Here is an 18900-nt window from a genome sequence, read left to right on the forward strand (position 1 = left end):
CCATTGTCCCACCCATGGATCAACGTCAGAGAAAATACCACTCTTTCCTACTCATTTCAGACTCAAGTAGGAATCTCACTTGACAACTGTCTTATGCCTTAGGCTGGACAACTCAGAGAGGCTGGTATGACTGACTGTTTCACCCAGCCAGGGGCGTGTGATCGCTCGGCTCCCTGCTTCCCAAAAGGATTGAGACTGGAGGATTTGGGACTAGAGGAAGATCCAGAAAGATGCTCAAGTCGTTTGGGGGACACCCTCAGTGACAGTGGCTGAAAATGGTATCATTGCTTTTCAAAGAAGCCAAGCCATAGAGCCTGGAGACTCCACTCATGACTCAGTTCATCTGCTCACATCGCCTTGTCCCCCTGGAATGAGTGTCTTTCTTCTGTTTCAAAATGTAGGCTTTGCTATTATTTAGGTGTGGCAAGGCCAACAGATCAGGAGATGATTGCCATTGAAAAGATATGTATACTCACAGATCCCAAGAGGAGAGGACATGACAGGTTTCAGGGGTGGGGGGCCACATGGGGAAGCACCAGGGCCAGTCAGGAGGCAGAGAGATGGGGTGAGACATGGGGAAGAGCCTTTGTTGTGGTTTCTGTAGGAAGGGGGAGAGGCAGGGTAAGCAGGCTTAGGATTGGCTAGTGTGAATGATTTCAACAGGCTCTGTGACATAGGAGCTGTCTCTAGTATGGTACCTGGCTCTGGGGTGATTAGGGCAGGGGAATAGTGGCCCTAAGTGTGAGAGCCAGATGGAGGCGGTGGTACGGGAAGGGTGCATTCTAGAGTGAGTTGTTTTCCATCTCTAGGATAAGTTGTTTACTATCTCTAGGAACTGGCAAACTCTTGGAGGGTGGCCCTTCCAGGGTCAGCAAGGGCCCAGATGTTAAAGCATCAGAAAACAGAAAATTAAAAGACAGAGTGAATATACCTTCCTCTCCTCTGCTGTCAGGACCCAGCTCAAGTCTCATCTGTTCTAGGAAAGCTTCCCAGGCCACCCCATTCCACTGGGATTGCTCCCTCCCCTGAAGTCCTATAGCACTTAAGGTCTCTGCTGTTCATTTTGGTATTGATTAAGCAGAGGATGCCATGTCCTTGCATTGAAAACCTAAGCTCCCTAGAGATAGGGATTGTGTCTTTTACTTCTCTATGTCCCCTATAGCACCTGGCAAAGAGCCTTGAACATAATAAACACTCATTAAATTTTTGTTAGGGAATGCCCGAGGTTCAGTTTGCTAGGCCACAAGGATGGTTCCCTTAAAAATATTTTTTTTTTAGCCCCTGAGCAGGAATAACTCTGCCTAGAGGGACTCACAGTTTGTTTTCTTCCTTTATTAGCAAGTGCTTTCTGAGATTTAGAATGTTTACAAATCCAAACTGCCTTTGTGAAATTCACAAACAAGGAAAATGCAGGCAGCTCTAGCTGTGAATACAACTCAGAAAAGATCATTTCTAATTGCAGCTGAAAAGGAAAAATCAAGTTAGTATTGATGTCCTGACCACAGTGTTTCCTCCATTAACTGCCTGGAAGAGGAGAGTAGATTACGCATCAGCCAGGTTCACTGAGTAGCCAGGAGGCAGACGAGACATGTCTGTTTAATGTCTCATGAACTATTATTAATGGACAAATCACTTGTGTTGTGTCTATCCTCAGCTGGTGGGTCCAGCACAGCCTGTCGGGAAGGTAGATTTACCTGGTTCCAAGTGGCCTGGAATGAGTTGTGAGACACAGTGGATCCTTGGGTACCAAGGACAGGACATGACAATGCCACTGGGAGCCTCGGGCTCCTCCTCTGTGAGACTAGGAGCAAGGAAAGTAGACCAAATGGAGGGTGGGTCAGACCAGCATGTAAAATGTGAGAGTGATTTGGTTCTGTCCCCGGGACAGAGCTGACGGACAACAATAGACCACAACTTGGGAAGCTTGGCATGAAATTAAATTCCAGGGCCCTAGCTACGGCTTTGCCAGTGGGTTACCTGCCAGTGTTGAGAAATGCCCTTGTCATGCAAAGTGGTGGTAGTGGTGGAGTCGAGGAGGGAGGAGAACTTCTTTTGTGGGTACCCTACCATTGCGGGGGCTGCCCCACCTGTCTGTAGTCCCTTGCTATTCAAAATATAGTCTACACACCAGCAGCACTGGTCTTATTTGGGAGCTTATTAGAAATGCTGCATCTCAGGCAGGGCCAGGAGTGGGGTGAGGCCAAGGGGGATGGCCCCCTCCAGTGCAAAATTTAAGGGGGCACCCCGAAACTCAGTAATCAAAATAAATAATATTTTTAAAAATCAAAATTAATGCAAAAACCCATGATGAAGAAAATATCTTTTTTTTTTTTTTTTTTTTTTGGGTACGGGGGCCCCCCCCTTTATGCTCCGTGGCATGTGGGATATTCTTGGACCGGGGCACGAACCCGTGTCCCCTGCATCGGCAGGCGGACTCTCAACCACTGCACCACCAGGGAAGCCCGAAAATACCATAATTTTAAATGAAGAAAGGATCTGACCCAGCACTTGAATGATCCTGCCCCTCTCACCTCACCCTAATCAAGGCCCTGATCTCAGGCCCCACTCAGACCCTTGAAATCAGAATCTACATCCTAAAAAGATCCCCAGAGGATTTACATGGACATCAGCTTGAGAAGCACTGCTTTCAATGACACCTCCCGGCCTTAACAACCCAAAATCTTGGAATCCAGATAGTAACAAAACTGCAAAGGGATGAGGAGAGATAAATTTCCAGAAGCATCTAACCCCCGAGTTTTCTAGCCATTTGCTTGGATTTGCACACTGCCACCTTAAAATTATACATTGTTTGGTGGTTTAGTGTGAATTCTTTAAAAACATTTTCTTTTGAACCAAATATAGATTCATAGGGAGTTGCAAAGATAGTACCGAGAGATCCCATGTGCCCTTCACCCAGTTTCCTGAAATGCTTACATTTTATGTAACTACAGTACAATATTAAAATGAGGAAATTGACATTGGTATAAAGTGTATGTGTAGTTATATGTGATTTTATCACATGTGTAGATTCATGTAACCAACGCAATTAAGATACAAAACGAGTCCACCACCACAAAGATATCCCTAGAGCTACAGCTTTATAGTCACTCCCACTTCCTTTTCCCGTACCCCCATCCCTAACCTTTGGCAACCACTAATCTGTATAATTTCTGAGAATGTTATGTAAATGGAATCATACAGTATGCAACCTTTAGAGATTGGCTTTTTTTCACTCAGTGTGATGAACTGGTGATCTATCTCAATTGTTGCATTTATCCTTTTTCCTTTTTGTTTGTTCCAAATCAGTTTGTTCCTTTTTTGTTGCTAAGTAGTATTCCATGGTATGGATGTACCACAGTCCAACCATTTAGCTATTGTAGGCCATTTTATTTGTTTACTGTATTTGGTTGTTACAAATAAAGCTAATATGAACAATCATGTACAGGTTTTTATGTAGACATGGTTTGATTTCTTTGGGATAAATACCCAGGAGTGCAACTGCTGAGTAATATGGTAAATGTATGTTTAGTTTTTTAAGAAACTGCCAAACTAGTTTTCAGAGTAGCTTGCCATTTCACATTTCCACCAGCAATGTACAAGGAACCCAGTTTCTCTACATCCTTGACAGCACTTGGTATTGTCATTCTTTTTTCTTATAGCCATTCTATTAGTGAATAGGTATATCTCCTCATGGTCTTAATGTACATTTCCTCATGCTTAGGGGTACTAAACATCATTTCATGTGTTTATTTGCCATCCATCTGTCCTCTTCAGTAAAATGTCTTTTCACATCTTCTGCCCATTTTCTAATTGGATTGTTAGTTTTTTTACTGTTAAGTTTTGAGGGTCCTTTCTATGCTCTAAATATGAATCCTAAGACATGTGGATTGCAAATATTTTCTCCCAGCTTATAAATTGTTTTTTTAATCCTCTTAATAGGGTCTTTTGTAGAAAAAAAAAGTTGTTTATTAAAGTCCAATTTATTGCTTTTTTTTTCTTTTATACATCCTGTTTTTGGTGTCATGTCTTAAGAGTCTTCACCAAGCCCTGGACCCAAAGATTTTCTTGCATATTTTCATCTAAAAGTTTTATAGTTTTACATAATTTAAATCTATGATTCATTTTGAATTAACTTTTGTATAGAGTGTTTTTGTTTTTATTTTGTTTTTGGTCTATGGCTGTCCAGTTGCTCCAGCACCCTTTATTGAAAAGACTACCCTTCCTCCATTGAATTGTTTTTGCACCTTTGTCAAAATTCAGTTGGCCATCCTTGTATGGGGCTGTTTCTGGACTCTCTGTTCTAGTTCATTGATCTATGTGTCTACCTCTCTGCAAATACCTCACACTCTTGATTACTATAGTTGTATAATAAGGTTTAAAATTTAGACAGATAGATTTTCTCACTTTATTCCTCTTTTTTAAAAAATGGTATTAACTATTTCAGCTCCTTTACCTTTCCATATAAATTTTAGAATTATTTTGTCTTCATTTATGCAAAAAAGAAATTTTGCTGAGATTTTGATAGGAAGTACATTAAATTTATATATTAATTTGGGAAGAATTAATATCTTTGCTATGTTGAGTCTTTTAATCCATAAACACAGTATGTCTCAACATTTTGTTAGATCTTCTTTGATTCTTTCATCAGCATTTTGTAGTTTTTAGCATATAGGTTCTGTATAAGTTTTATTATATTTATTCCTAAGTATTTTATTTTTTGAAAGGTTATAAGTCATCCTGTATTTTAAATTTCAGTTTCCATGTGTTTTTTTGCTAGCATATAGAAATACAATTGATTTTCTTATGTTGATCTTATATCTTATGATCTTACTGAACTCACTTATTAGTTCTTGGAGTTTCCTTGTAGATTTCTTGGGATTTCTAAGTAGACTTTCATGCCATATGCAACAGAGATAGGTTTTTTTTTTTTTTTTCTTTTGATCTCTTTGTCTTTGATTTCTTTTTCTTGCTTTGCTGAGCTAGCTAGAACTTCCAGTACCATGTTGAATAGCAGTGGTAAGAGCAGCTGTCCTTGCCTTGTTCCTGATCTCAGGGAGAAAGCATTCAGTCTTTCGTCATTAAGTATGATGTTTGCTGTAGGTTTTCATGGATGTTCTTTATCATGTTGAAGAAGTTCCCTTCCATTCCTACTTCTCTGAGTTTTTATCATGAATGAATGTTGAATTTTGTCAACTGCTTTTTCTGCATCAATTGATATAATCATGTGATTTTTCTTCTTTAGCCTGTTAATGTGATGAATTACACTGAATGATTTTTCAAATATTGAAACAGCCTTCCATCACTGGATTACATGCCACTTGGTCATGGTGTATAATTCTTTCTATATATAGCCAGCTTCTATTTGCTAATACTTTGCTAATGATTTTTGCATGTTTTGTACTCTGCCTGGTTTTGATGTCAGAGCAATAGTGACTTCATAAAATGAATTGGAAAGGGTCCCCTTCTTTTCTATTTTTTAGAAGAGACTCTAGAATTTTTTTTAAGTTTCAGTTTTAGTAAGGTGTAATTGACATATACAATTTTAAGATAAAGTGTACATCGTGTTAATTTAAGTATACATTGTCAAAGGATTCCTCTCGTGTAGTTAATTAACACATCTGTCACCTCACATATTTACATTTTTTTGGTGAGAACATTTAAGTTCTACTCTCTTAGCAAATTTAAATTAGATAATACAGTGTTATTGCAATACTGTGATTTATAAGAAATATAGATGTGGTCATTCAGATGTCCACATACATGTTTCTCATGTATATTTGGTCTTTGTGCACAGTTTCTGGCTCACAGCTCCCCAAACCCTTGGAATTTCCTGAGTAATAAGAACAATGGAGGCATCCTTTGTTATAATACTTGGTCTCTTGCTTCAGTTCCTTTCCACCACAACTAGGCTAATGTTGATGAGGTGACTTTTGGAAAGCAACTAAGAGAAGAAGATAGGAACTTTCAGCACCACCGTCTGATTTCTGGGGAAGAGGTGGGGATGTAGGTTGAATCAGTCACCAATAGCCAATGATTTAATCATTTAATCATTCATGCCTAAATAATGAAGCCTCCATTAAAAACCCAAAAAGCAAGGGGTTTGAAGACCTTCTAGGTTGGGGAACCAGAATGCTTCCACATACCACTGTGCCATGCCCCAAATTCCATGAGACCCCCAAACTCCACAAGTACAGAGACTCCTTTGTTCTGGACCCCACCATATGTATCTCTTCTTCTGGCTGTTGATTTGTATGTATCCTTTAATACCCTTTGTAATAAATTGATAATCTGGTAAGTAAACGGGTTTCCTGAGTTCTGTGAGTTGCTCTAGTAAATTAATCAGATAAACGAGGTGGTTGTGGGAGCCTCTGATTTATAGCCAGTTGGTCAGAAATACAGGTAACAACCTGGACTTGTGACTGGCATATGAAGTCCAAGGAGTGGGTCATGGGAAACTCCGGTTTGTAGCCGCGTGGTCAGTCAGAAGCACAGTAACAACCTGAGCTTGGAATTTGTCATCCGAAGGGGAGGAGGCAGTCTTGTAAGACTGAGCCCTTAATCTGTGGGATCCAAAGCTCTCTCCAGGTAGATGAGTCAGAATTGGGTTGAATTGTAGGACACCCCACTGGTGTCCAAGAATTGCCTGGTGGTACGGGAAACACACACACACATGCACACACACACACGCACACACATTGGAATTGGGTGTTAGACTCATTTTACTTATCAATCAATTATAGTCACCATGTTTTACATTAGATCCTTCTGTGGCATTGGTTTTCATTCTTCTTTAAATGTTTGGTGAAATTCTCCAGTAAAACCACATGGGCATTATGCATTTTTATATTCAGAATTTGACTTGATCCTCATAACAACCTTGGAAAGAAGGCATTTAACAGATATGGCAACTTAACGCTCAGAGAAATTAAGTGACTTACCCAAGATCCAGAAATCCTATGATCCCAAGTTCACTGTTGTTTCCACAGTACCACAGTTCCTGAGTTAGATATCACTAGACTTTTCAAGCATTTAGAACTTATATGGGAAACAAAGAAAGAGTAATTGTATCTGCTCCTTGGCCACTTATGTTTAGCTGGGTTCCAGTTTCTTTCTTTTTTTTTTTTTTAATAGATCTTTATTGGAGTATAATTGCTTCACAATACTGTGTTAGTTTCTGTTGTACAACAAAGTGAATCAGCCATATGCATACATATGTCCCCATATCCCCTCCCTCTTCAGCCTCCCTCCCTCCCTCCCTATCCCACATCTCTAGGTCATCACAAAACACCGAGCTGATCTCCCTGTGCTATGCTGCTGCTTCCCACTAGCTATCTATTTTACATTTGGCAGTGTATATATGTCCACGCCACTCTCTCACTTCGCCCCAGCTTCCCCCTCCCCCACGCCGTATCCTCAAGTCCATTCTCTACGTCTGCGTCTTTATTCCTGCCCTGCCACTAGGGTCATCAGTACCATTTTTTTTTTTAGGATTCCATATATATGTGTTAGCATATGGTATTTGTTTTTCTCTTTCTGACTTACTTCACTCTGTATGACAGACTCTAGGTCCATCCACCTCACTACAAATAACTCAATTTCGTTTCTTTTTATGGCTGAGTAATATTCCATTGTATATATGTGCCACGTCTTCTTTATAAATTCATCTGTCAATGGACATTTAGATTGGTTCCATGTCCTGGATATTGTAAATAGTGCTGCAATGAACGTTGTGGTACATGTCTCTTTTTGAATTATGGTTTTCTCAGGGTATATGCTCAGTAGTGGGATTGCTGGGTCATACGATAGTTCTCTTTTTAGATTTTAAGGGACCTCAATACTGTTCTCCATAGTGGTTGTATCAATTTACGTTCCCATCAACAGTGCAGGAGGATTCCTTTTTCTCCACACCCTTTCCAGCATTTATTGTTTCTAGCTTTTTTGATAATGGCCATTCTGACCGGCATGAGGTGATACCTCATTGTAGTTTTGATTTCCATTTCTCTAATAATTAGTGATGCTGAGCATGTTTTCATGTGCCTCTTGGCCATCTGTATGTCTTCTTTGGTGATATGTCTATTTAGGTCTTCCACCCATTTTTTAGTTGAATTGTTTGTTTTTTTTGATATTGAGCTCCATGAGCTGTTTGTATATTTTGGAGATTAATCCTTTGTCCACTGTTTCATTTGCAAATACTTTCTCCCATTGTCTTTTCATCTTGTTTATGGTTTCCTTTGCTGTGCAAAAGCTTTGAAGTTTAATTAGGTCCCATTTGTTTATTTTTGTTTTTATTTCCATTACTCTAGGAGGTGGGTCAAAAAAGATCTTGCTATGGTTTATGTCAAAGTGTGCTTTTCATGTTTTCCTCTAAGAGCCTTATAGTGTCCGGTCTTACATTTAGGTCTTTAATCCATTTGGAGTTTATCTTTGTGTATGGTGTTATATAGTGTTCTAATTTCATTCGTTTATTGTAGCTCTCCAGTTTTCCCAGCACGACTCATTGAAGAGGCTGTCTTTTCTCCATTGTATAGTCTTGCCTCCTTTGTCATAAATTAGGTGATCATATGTGCATGGATTTATCTCTGGGCTTTCTATCCTGTATCATTGATCTATATTTCTGTTTTTGTGACAGTACCATACTGTCTTGATTACTGTAGCTTTGTAGTATGGTTTGAAGTCGGGGGTCCTGATTCCTCCAGCTCCGTTTTTCTTTCTCAAGATTGCTTTGGCTATTCAGGGTCTTCTGTGTTTCCATACGAATTGTAAAATTTTTTGTTCTAATTCTGTGAAGAATTCCACTGGTAATTTGATAGGGATTGCATTGAATCTGTAGATTGCCTTGGGTAATATAGTCATTTTCTCAATATCGATTCTTCCAATCCAAGAACATGGTATATTTCTCCATCTGTTTATGTCATCTTTGATTTCTTCCATCAGTGTTTTATAGTCTTCTCAGTACAAGTCTTTTGCGTCCTTAGGTAGATTTATTCCTAGGTATTTTATTCTTTTTGTTGCAATGGTAAATGGGATTGTTTCCTTAATTTCTCTTTCTGATTTTTCATTGTTGGTGTATAGGAATGCCAGAGATTTCTGTGCATTAATTTTGTATCCTACAACCTTACCAAATGCATTGATTAGTTCTTGTAGTTTTCTGGTGACATATTCAGGATTTTCTATGTATAGTATCATGTCATCTGCAAACAGTGACAGTTTTACTCCTTCTTTTCCAATTTGTGTTCGTTTTATTTCTTTTTCTTCTCTGATTGCTGTGGCTAGGACTTCCAATACTATATTGAATAAGAGTAGTGAGAGTGGATATCCTTGTCTTGTTCCTGATCTTAGTGGAAATGTTTTCAGGTTTTCACCATTGAGTATGATGCTTGCTGTGGGTTTGTCATATATGGCCTTTTTATGTTGAGGTAGGTTTCTTCTGTGCCCATTTTCTGGAGTGTTTTTATCATAAATGGGTGTTGAATTTTGTCAAAAGCTTTCTCTGCATCTATTGACATAATCATATGGTTTTTATTCTTCAGTTTCTTAATATGGTGTATCACATTGATTGATTTGTGTATATTGAAGAATCCATGTATCCCTGGGATAAATCCCACTTGGTCATGGTATATGATCCTTTTAATATGTTGTTGGATTCTGTTTGCTAGTATTTTGTTCAGGATTTTGCATCTATGTTCATAAGTGATATTGGTCTATAGTTTTCTTTTTTTGTGATATCTTTTTCTGGTTTGGGTATCAGGGTGATGGTGGCTTTGTAGAATGAATTTGGGAGTGTTCCTCCCTCTGCAATTTTTGGAAGAGTTTGAGAAGGATCAGTATTAGCTCTTCTCTAAATGTTTGATAGAATTCACCTGTGAAGCCATCTGGTCCTGAACTTTTGTTTGTTGGAAGATTTTAAATTATGGTTTCAATTTCATTATTTATGATAGGTCTGCTTACATTTTCTAATTATTCCTGGTTCAGTCTTGGAAAATTTTACCTTTCCAAGAATGTGTCCATTTCTTCATGGTTGTCCATTTTATTGGCATATAGTTGTTTGTAGTACTCTCTTATAATCCTTTGTATTTCTGTGGTGTCAGTTGTGATTTCTCCTTTTTCATTTCTAATTATTGGATGTGCGTCCTCTCCCATTTTTTCTTGATGATTCTGGCTAAGGGTTTATCAATTTTGTTTATCTTCTCAAAGAACCAGCTTTTAGTTTTATTGATCTTTGCTATTGTTTTCTTCGTTTCTATTTATTTCCGCTCTGATCTTTATGATTTCTTTCCTTCTACTGACTTCGGGTTCTCTTTGTTCTTCTTTCTCTAGTTGCTTTAGGTGTAGGGTTAAATTGTTTATTTGAGATTTTTCTTGTTTCTTGAGGTGAGATTGAATTGCTATAAACTTCCCTCTTTCTTAGAACTGCTTTTGCTGCATCCCAGAGGTTTGGGGTCATCGTGTTTTCATTGTCACTTGTTTCTATGTATTTTTTTATTTCTTCTTTGATTTCTTCAGTGATCTCTTGGTTATTTAGTAGTGCACTGTTTAACTTCCATGTATTTGTATTTTTTACAGTTTTTTTCCTGTAATTGATTTCCAATCTCATACTGTTGTGGTCAGAAAAGATGCTTGATATGATTTCAATTTTCTTAAATTTTCCGAGGCTTGATTTGTGACACAAGATGTGATCTATTCTGGAGAATGTTCCATGTGCACTTGAGAAGAAAGTGTATTCTGCCACTTTTGGGTGGAATGTTCTATAAATATCAATTAGATCTATTGGGTCTACTGTGTCATTTAAAGCTTGCATTTCCGTATTTATTTTCTGTCTGGTTGTAAGTGAGATGTTAAAGTCCCCCACTATCATTGTATTACTGTCAATTTCTCGTTTCATGGTTGTTAGCCTTTGCCTTTTGTATTGAGGTGCTCCTACGTTGGGTGCATAAACATTTATAATTATTATATCTTCTTCTTGGATTGATCCTTTGATGATTATATAGTGTCCTTCCTTATCTCTTATAACAATCTTTATTTTAAAGTCTATTTTATCTGATATGAGTATTGCTACTCCAGCTTTCTTTTGATTTCCATTTGCATGGAATATCTTTTTCCATCCCCTCACTTTCAGTCTGTATGTGTCCCTAGGTCTGAAGTGGGTCTCTTGTAGACAGCATATATATGGGTCTTGTTTTTGTATCCATTCAGCCAGTCTGTGTCTTTTTGTTGGGGCATTTCATCCATTTACGTTCAAGGTTATTATCGATATGTATGTTCCTATTACCATTTTCTTAATTGTTTTGGGTTTGTTTTTGTGGATCTTTTTCTTCTCTTGTGTTTCCTGCCTAGAGAAGTTTCTTTAGCATTCGTTGTAAAGCTGGTTTGGTCATGCTGAATTCTCTTAGCTTTTGTTTGTCTGAAAAGCTTTTGACTTCTCCGTTGAATCTGAATGAGATCCTTGCTGGGTAATCTTGGTTGTAGGTTTTTCTCTTTCATCACTTTAAGTATATCCTACCACTCCCTTCTGGCCTGCAGAGTTTCCACTGAAAAATTAGCTGATAACATTATGGGGATTCCTTTGTATGTTATTTTTTGTTTTTTCCCTTGCTGCTTTTAATATTTTTTCTTTGCATTTAATTTTTGTTAGCTTGATTAATATGTGTCTTGGTGTGTTTTTCCTAGGGTTTATCCTCTGTGGGACTCTCTGTGCTTCCTGGACTTGGGTGGCTATTTCCTTTCCCATGTTAGGGAAGTTTTCCACTGTAATCTCTTCAAATATTTTCTCAGTCCCTTTTTTTTTCTCGTGTTTCTCTGGGACCCCTATAATTTGAATCTTGGTACATTTAGTGTTGTCCCAGAGGTCTCTGAGATTGTCTTCAATTCTTTTCATTCTTTTTCTTTATTCCACTCCTTGGCAGATATTTCCACCATTTTGTCTTCCAACCCACTTATTCATTCATCTGCCTTGGTTATTCTGTTATTGATTCTTTTGAGTGTAGTTTTCATTTCAGTCATTGTGTTGTTCATCTCTGTTTGTTTTTTCTTTAGTTCTTCTAGATCTTCTAGAAATGTTAAACATTTCTTGTATTTTCTCAATCCGTACCTCCATTGTATTTCTGAGTTTCTGGATCATCTTTACTATCATTACTCTGAATTCTTTTTCAGGTAGATTGCCTATTTCTTCTTCATTTATTTGGTCTTGTAGGTTTTTACCTTGCTCCTTCATCTTTGACATAGTTTTTTTGCCATCTCATTTTTTTCCTTTTTTTTATGAGTGGGATTGTGTTCCTGTCTTACTGGTTGTTTGGCCTGAGGCTTCCAACACTGTAGTTTGTAGGCTGTTGGGTAGAGCTGGGTCTTGGTGCTGAGATGAGGACCTCCAAGAGACCTCACTCTGAACAATATTCCCTGCTGCCTGAGGTTCTCTGTTAGTCCAGTGGTTCGGACTTGGAGCTCCCATCTCAGGAACTTCGGCCTGACCCCTGGCTCATGAACCAAGATCCTGCAAGCTGGGCATGGCAGCAAAAAAAAAAAAAAAAAGATGAACAATAACAAAGAAAAAAATAAAATTAGACTAGGAAAGTAACTACTATGTTAGAAAAAATATAAAAATAAAAGTATAGATGAAACAACAACCAGAAGGTAAAACAGAACCACAATAGTAAAAAGGAGGAGGAGAAAAAAGGTGGAAAAGGCCTTGGCTGTGGAGGGCGGGGACTAAGCAGTGGTGAGGTTTCGGCACTGGGTGGGGCCTATGCTTAGTAGCCACAGGGCTGGAAAAGGCAGGGGTGGGGTGGGGTAGAGATTAGGCTCAACAGAACAGAAGGGGCCCATGTGTGCCTCCCACCTCTGGTCTTAGAGTGGGGGGGCACCCCACCTGGCAGCCCAGCAGGCTTCCTGGGCTCTAGTGGGCAGGACAAATGCCCTCCATTCCTCTCTTGCTCCTCCTGTCCTGGAGGGTTCCTCCCACCTGCCTCTCCTGATCTCTCCCAGCCTCTAAGCCCCCAGGACCAACCCAGCCCAGAGGGAACCTCTGAGGGCATAGGACCCAGCCAGAGAGAGCCAGGCAGACTTCCCTGGCCGATTGGGCAGTGGAAATGCTGGGCCCCCTCCCCACTGATCCAAGCCCCCGAGGGTCCCTCCAGGCATGGGAAGCCCTCCCCCATCTCAGCCACCCCTCAGGGGTGCTGGTCCTGTCTGGACTCCACTTCTCTTCCACCCTCAGTCCCCCCATGTCCTACCGGTTTACTTGGGGGTTCTTCCCACCTCCTTGGGTGTTGGGGTCTCCCACTAGTGTCCGGCAGGCACCCTAGTTGTGGGGAGACACGAACTCTGCGTCTTCCCACACCACCGTCTTGACTCCTCCAAGATTAAGTCCCTCCAGTTTCTTACTTGCCTGACATTCCATTCAAATTAGAGGATACTAAGGCAACAAGCGAATTGCAGAATATAAAACCTAGCGCTATTAGTACAGTCATAAGGGTATGGTCTGAAATATTGATGACATGGCATTGCATTGACACATCCAACTGCAAAGCCCCAGAGGCAAAGCAAACAGAATGTCTGGAGAGAGGAGGAAATCCATGGTCCCTGAACATTCTCTGGGAAGTTTTGATGGGTCATCTTCTTCCTTTATCCCTCATCACCTGGCCCAAAACTTCCTGCCAGGAATGATTGTCTCCTTTAAGGCAGGATTTTTCACCATCTTCACTATCCCTCTGTGAGTTTTTCTTCAAGCTCAGAGCATGTCACTCCCCATGTCCAGTAGCCTTCAATGATTCCCTATTATCTATACTTTTCATCTTTATGGTTATTGTCAATGTATGTCTATTGTTCGCAAACTTTAGAGAGCAAAAGAATCACCTGGGGAAACTAATTTTAAAAGTAGACTAAGTCCCAATCCCAGAGATTTCGACTCAGTAACTCTGGACGAGGACCTAAAAATCTGCATTTTAATAGCCTCTCCCTGGTAATTCCATCGCAAGTGGTCCATAGAATGCATGTTGACCAAACAGTGGCATAAAAGTCACACTCCTTGCCTGGCTTTCAGGACCCTTTGAAGTTTGATTCCCACTTGCTTAGCCAACAGTACCCCTCCCTCACCCTCACCCCACCCCTACCAGGCCCCCTATAGCCTAACCCTAGTAGTTAAGACTAAACCAGTTGATAAGCATACTTTAAACTGTGCAATTTCTGAATATTTGCTGGAACTCCTCACACTCCTTGGAAAGACAAAATTACCTCTCTTGTCCCTTTTCCCACGTGCCCTAGTATCTCACAGAGTTGTTCAAACTATAGCTTGCCACGCATTACTAGGGTGTGACCAGCTTTTTATTTAAATTTGTAATTACTAGCATAGAATGTACTAGAAAATATTGTAACATGTGTTTCAGTTAATTATACATAAACATACATATGTATGTATTGTGCCAGGATATAAAATGTATTTCTTACTGTGGGTTGTAGTAAAACACCACCACCAACAACAACATTGAAAGCCACAGCTATAGCATTCACCCAGTTTGCCTCTCATTAGAGCTTTCTGTTTCTCCATTATTGTGAACCTTTGGAGAATAATAAATAAAGCCACTCTTATCCCTCTAGGATCCATCATGGTATTTTGTGCTCAATAAATGTTAACTGAATTGATTTGACTGCATGATCACAATCATGACTCTTCTGTGTTTAACTATTTCAGATCAGGAATCCTTTTTTAGGGTGTAGAGTTGGGGCTATCCCTTTCAAAAATTGCTTCTTTGTGAGACAGTGAGCTTTGGAGCATTGCCAGGGGAAGTGCCCCCTCATCTTGGCCAGAGGGAAAGGATAACATTTTCTAAGGCAATGAGGTTGCTTGGTGCAACCTATTTCCCTTGGAAATTCTGGAGTGTGGTCTGAGGAATGGAGTGGGTGGCTCTCCTGACAGGCATGGCCCCGTGGAAGGAAACCCTAAGGGAAGGTGGCTACATGAGCTTCTAGGTATGAGCATTTGTTGAACAAGCATTACTCAATAAACAAGCCACTGTGCTGAGTGCTTAAGAGCCCAAGAAGTCTCTGGCATGGGTGACAGACTGAACTACTTGTGGATTGCTTTTCTTAAGCCTGTACAGTGTGTCAAGTGGCAACAGAACAAGCCAAGGTTGTTTGAATGTAAATCGTCTTACACTCTCCTTGCTTCTCACGTGCATGTTAACTGCACATCTCCTTTAGCTGTGCATTTGGGACCTCTTCTCTACAGCAAAGTCCCTGGCTTTGAAGAATTCAGTACAGAAGGGGAGTAAAGACACAAACTTTCAGAAACAATTTCCAGATCATATCCCTTGAACAGGATGCACAGGGAGCTAGTAGGTCAGTAAGTCCAGCAAAGGGGGATGTTGCCAGGGTAGGCATGCTGGATGAGGGGTGGAGCTGAGCTTCAAATGAAAAGCTTGGGTAAGTGGAGAGCAAAGAGAGGACACTTTTTCTAAGATAGGGAGACGAAGGAAGGTCTGGCTTATTGCAGCAGAGGGTATGTGACAGTCAAAGTCCATATGGAAATGATCTTAAGGAAGACTGGGATATAAAGGGAAGAGAGGAGGGGCTATAGAATTTATTCAGATATCCAAAAGGTTTTGCTACAAGGCCTTCAGTTTATTCTTGACTCAGAATAAGATTTGGAAACTAGTGAAGTAATATCACTCTTTTAAAAAGCAAAGATGACATACGTTATAATGTTAGAAACTGACAATACTGAATGCTGGTGAGGATGTGGAGCAACAGGAACGCTCATTCACTGCTGGCAGGAATGCAAAATTGTACACCCACTTTGGAAGATAGTTAGACAGTTTCTTACAAAATTAAACATACTTTTACTGCATGTTCCAGCAATCACACTCCTTGATATTTACCTGAGTTGAAAATTTATGTCCACTCAAAAACCTGCACATGAATGTTATGTCAGCTGTATTCATAATCAGTGAAAACTGGAAGCAACCAAGATGACCTTCCATTCGTGAATGAATAAACAAACTGTGGTACATCCAGACAATGGACTATTATTCAGCAGTAAAAAGAAATGAGTTATCAGGCCAGGAAAAGACATGGAGGAACCTTAAATATGAATTGTTAAGTGAAAGAAGCCAGTCTGAAGAGGCTACATAGTGTGTGATTCCAACTATTTGGCATTTTGAGAAAGACAAAACTATAGAGATAGTAAAAAAATCAGTGGTTACCAGCGGTTGGAAGGAGGGAGAGAGATGAATAGGTAGAGAGCACAGTGGATTTTGAGCGTGGAGAAACTATTCTCTATGAAACCAACGTGGACACATATCATTATGTATTTGTCAAAACCCGCAGAACCATACAACACAAAGAGTGAATCTCAATGTAAACTATGTCCTATAGTTAATAATAATGTGTCAATATGGGCCTATCAAATGTAAAAATTATACCCCACTAATGCAAGATAGTAATAACAGGGGAAATGGGGTGTGTGTGGGGGGGAGGTCAGAAGATGGGGGGACTGAATACATAGAACTCTATGTACTATCTGCTTAATTATTCTGTAAATCTAAAACTGTACTAAAAAAATAAAGTTTATTAATTACTTTTTTAAAAAAACTTTAAGAGATTTCACATCGAAAGAAAAAAAAGAGGCAAATGTGGTGAGAATTAAAAATTTTAAGAGAACAAGCAGGGTGATCCTGGAAGCTTGCTTGTAAACTATACAGCCAGTTTTGCCACCCAAGCCCCGGTTCCCTTACAGAATCCCTCACCTACACAGTAAATCCATACCACCTTCCCTCAGCTGTGGTAGCTCAGGACCTGTTGGATTTGTACAATGAACCACCTTAGAAGAAAGACAGAACCAAAATCTTCATCACTTCTTAGTTTGCTAAATTGTCTCATGAAAATGAAATTGGGCTTGTCTGGTAAATTTGAAAAAGCCAACATCATGACTTTTTTTCAGCCGAAAGAAAAGGCTTTTCTCTGGCCGAACTTTTCTCAACCGACTGTAATGTTGGTTTTCTGGTCTGATTGTTAATTCTCCCTAATTATGTAGAAGGCCCTTTAAATTTGCTTTGGTGATTTTCCTCTTCTGAGTAACTCCATGAGGCAGTCAGCCCACCTTTCATATTATAAGAAGGCTTCTTCTTTTTTCTTTTTAAAAAATGACTCCTTCACTTCGGAATAATTTCTGCTTGTGATCATAATGGTTAATTCCAATCAGTTGCTCTTTTGGCTTTGAGTGAGGTGCTTGTTTTAAATCTCTCTGAGCTAGTCCAGCACTGGACCTTTAAACCTGGATTAATCCCCTTGACTTCTAAATCCTTTTGCTTTGGGGGCTGAAATCTGGTTCCATAACCTTTTGAATCACCAATGTTTGCTTTGAAAGTTGGCACTTTCTATTTAAATGGCAAGAAAGATGGGAAATAAGCCTTACGGAGCTGAACGTATTGATTTCAATGATCACCTCTAATCCACACCTTTCCTCTTTAATAATGTGAGGTTTTCTTCTCTTAATTAGAAAGAGCCAGAGATTATCTACACAAAACTGGAAGGTTTATTGTCATTGGTGGGATTGTGTCTCCTGTCCATGACTCCTATGGAAAACAGGTGGGTTCCTCCTTTGCCCCTCTCCTCCCTAACCCCCCTTCCTGACCCGATGCTTCCTCTGATGTAAAACTGCTCCACTGCCATCTACGATTCCTGGAAACGCAAAACACCCATTAGCAGGTGTCCTGCTTCCCATCTCTGGACCACAGTCAGACCTGAGCGAATGGGGGTTGGGCAGCAGCTGGGAGGAACAGCTGCTGGCGACCAGGCCCAGTCAGAACTCATCCATGCCATGTGACTCGGCACGGATGCCAAACTGGGGGCTGGTTATGGGCTGGGCAATCTTTCCCGGGATTTTAGGAGAAAAAGGCCGGTGCCTCCTATAATCGGATTTAAAATTCATTTCCCTGCCCCTGCCTCCCTGTCACACATCCCAGAAAATCTAGAAGCCCTCCCAGACCTCAACCTCCCCCCCCCAGATACAACTTGGTGGGCCCTGGGGAAGTGACCCAGCCAGATGGACCCGGGAAGCAAGGCAACACTCACACGTTAAGTCTCCTGTCTGTGCTGGTTACACGCTGGCTTCTTCATCAGTGGAGGCTCACCTCTGACCCTGACGGGGGAGGACAGTATACTGCACACACCCTCCATTCTTTCCCCCCGCCCACCCTGCCGCTCTACGCTTGTGTGTAGCAGGGGCACACGTGGAGGGGTCCCACCTTCATTCTCTGTCAGCACTGAAAAATGCTGCACTTTTATAATGGGCTGGCTTGGGATGGAGTCTTAGGGAGTCTGTGGGGAGCAGAGTGAGCCTCCCAACAACTGCTCTGTTGCTTCCCAGGGCCTTGTGTCGAGCCGGCACCGTCTCATCATGTGTCAGCTGGCCGTCCAGAATTCCGACTGGATCAGGTAGGGCTGGCCTGATGATGCCAGAGGTGGGTGGCCCAGGGACACCCTGGGAATGGGTGGAGAAAAGGAAGAGTCCCCACAGGAGTGGGGAGGCCAGAGGAGAGATTAACCGCATGCAGGCAATAATAACGTAAGCATTCTGGGGTGGCCTGATGACTTTATTTTTTAACCAATTTATACAGCCTGGGGAACTAAAGAGGGAGCTTTTGGTGTTTCATCTGCTCTGGCACGCTTGCACTCAGGAGTATGCTCAGAGCTTCCACAAACATCATTGGGATTGGGGTGAGGCAGGGCCAGAAAATCCGAGATGCCTCTCCACTTCCATCCGTACTCACTTCCATGAGCTGTCACTACCTTTCAGGGAAGGTCCCCCGGCTTTGGCTATTTTCCATTCCTGTTCAGGCTTCCTAGGGTCCCACGATGACAGTGGGACAGAGGTGTGGGGCGGGGTGGGGGTGGGGGGAGGTCCAAGAG

General features: G+C 40.8%; 1 protein-coding gene across 2 annotated transcripts in view; it reads left to right on the forward strand.

The window, feature by feature from the left end:
• NMNAT2 (nicotinamide nucleotide adenylyltransferase 2) overlaps positions 1 to 18900 on the forward strand; it is a 195156-nt gene that overhangs the window by 141895 nt on the left and 34361 nt on the right. For both annotated transcript variants that reach the window (XM_024732405.1, XM_024732404.1), the window contains 2 exons: positions 17489 to 17577; positions 18359 to 18426. In XM_024732405.1, the coding sequence (XP_024588173.1) occupies positions 17489 to 17577; positions 18359 to 18426 (157 nt within the window). The remainder of the gene's footprint in view (positions 1 to 17488; positions 17578 to 18358; positions 18427 to 18900) is intronic.

The sequence above is a fragment of the Neophocaena asiaeorientalis genome, unplaced genomic scaffold (genome assembly GCF_003031525.2).
Source record: "Neophocaena asiaeorientalis asiaeorientalis breed wild unplaced genomic scaffold, Neophocaena_asiaeorientalis_V1.1 scaffold119, whole genome shotgun sequence".
Lineage (NCBI taxonomy): Eukaryota > Metazoa > Chordata > Mammalia > Artiodactyla > Phocoenidae > Neophocaena > Neophocaena asiaeorientalis.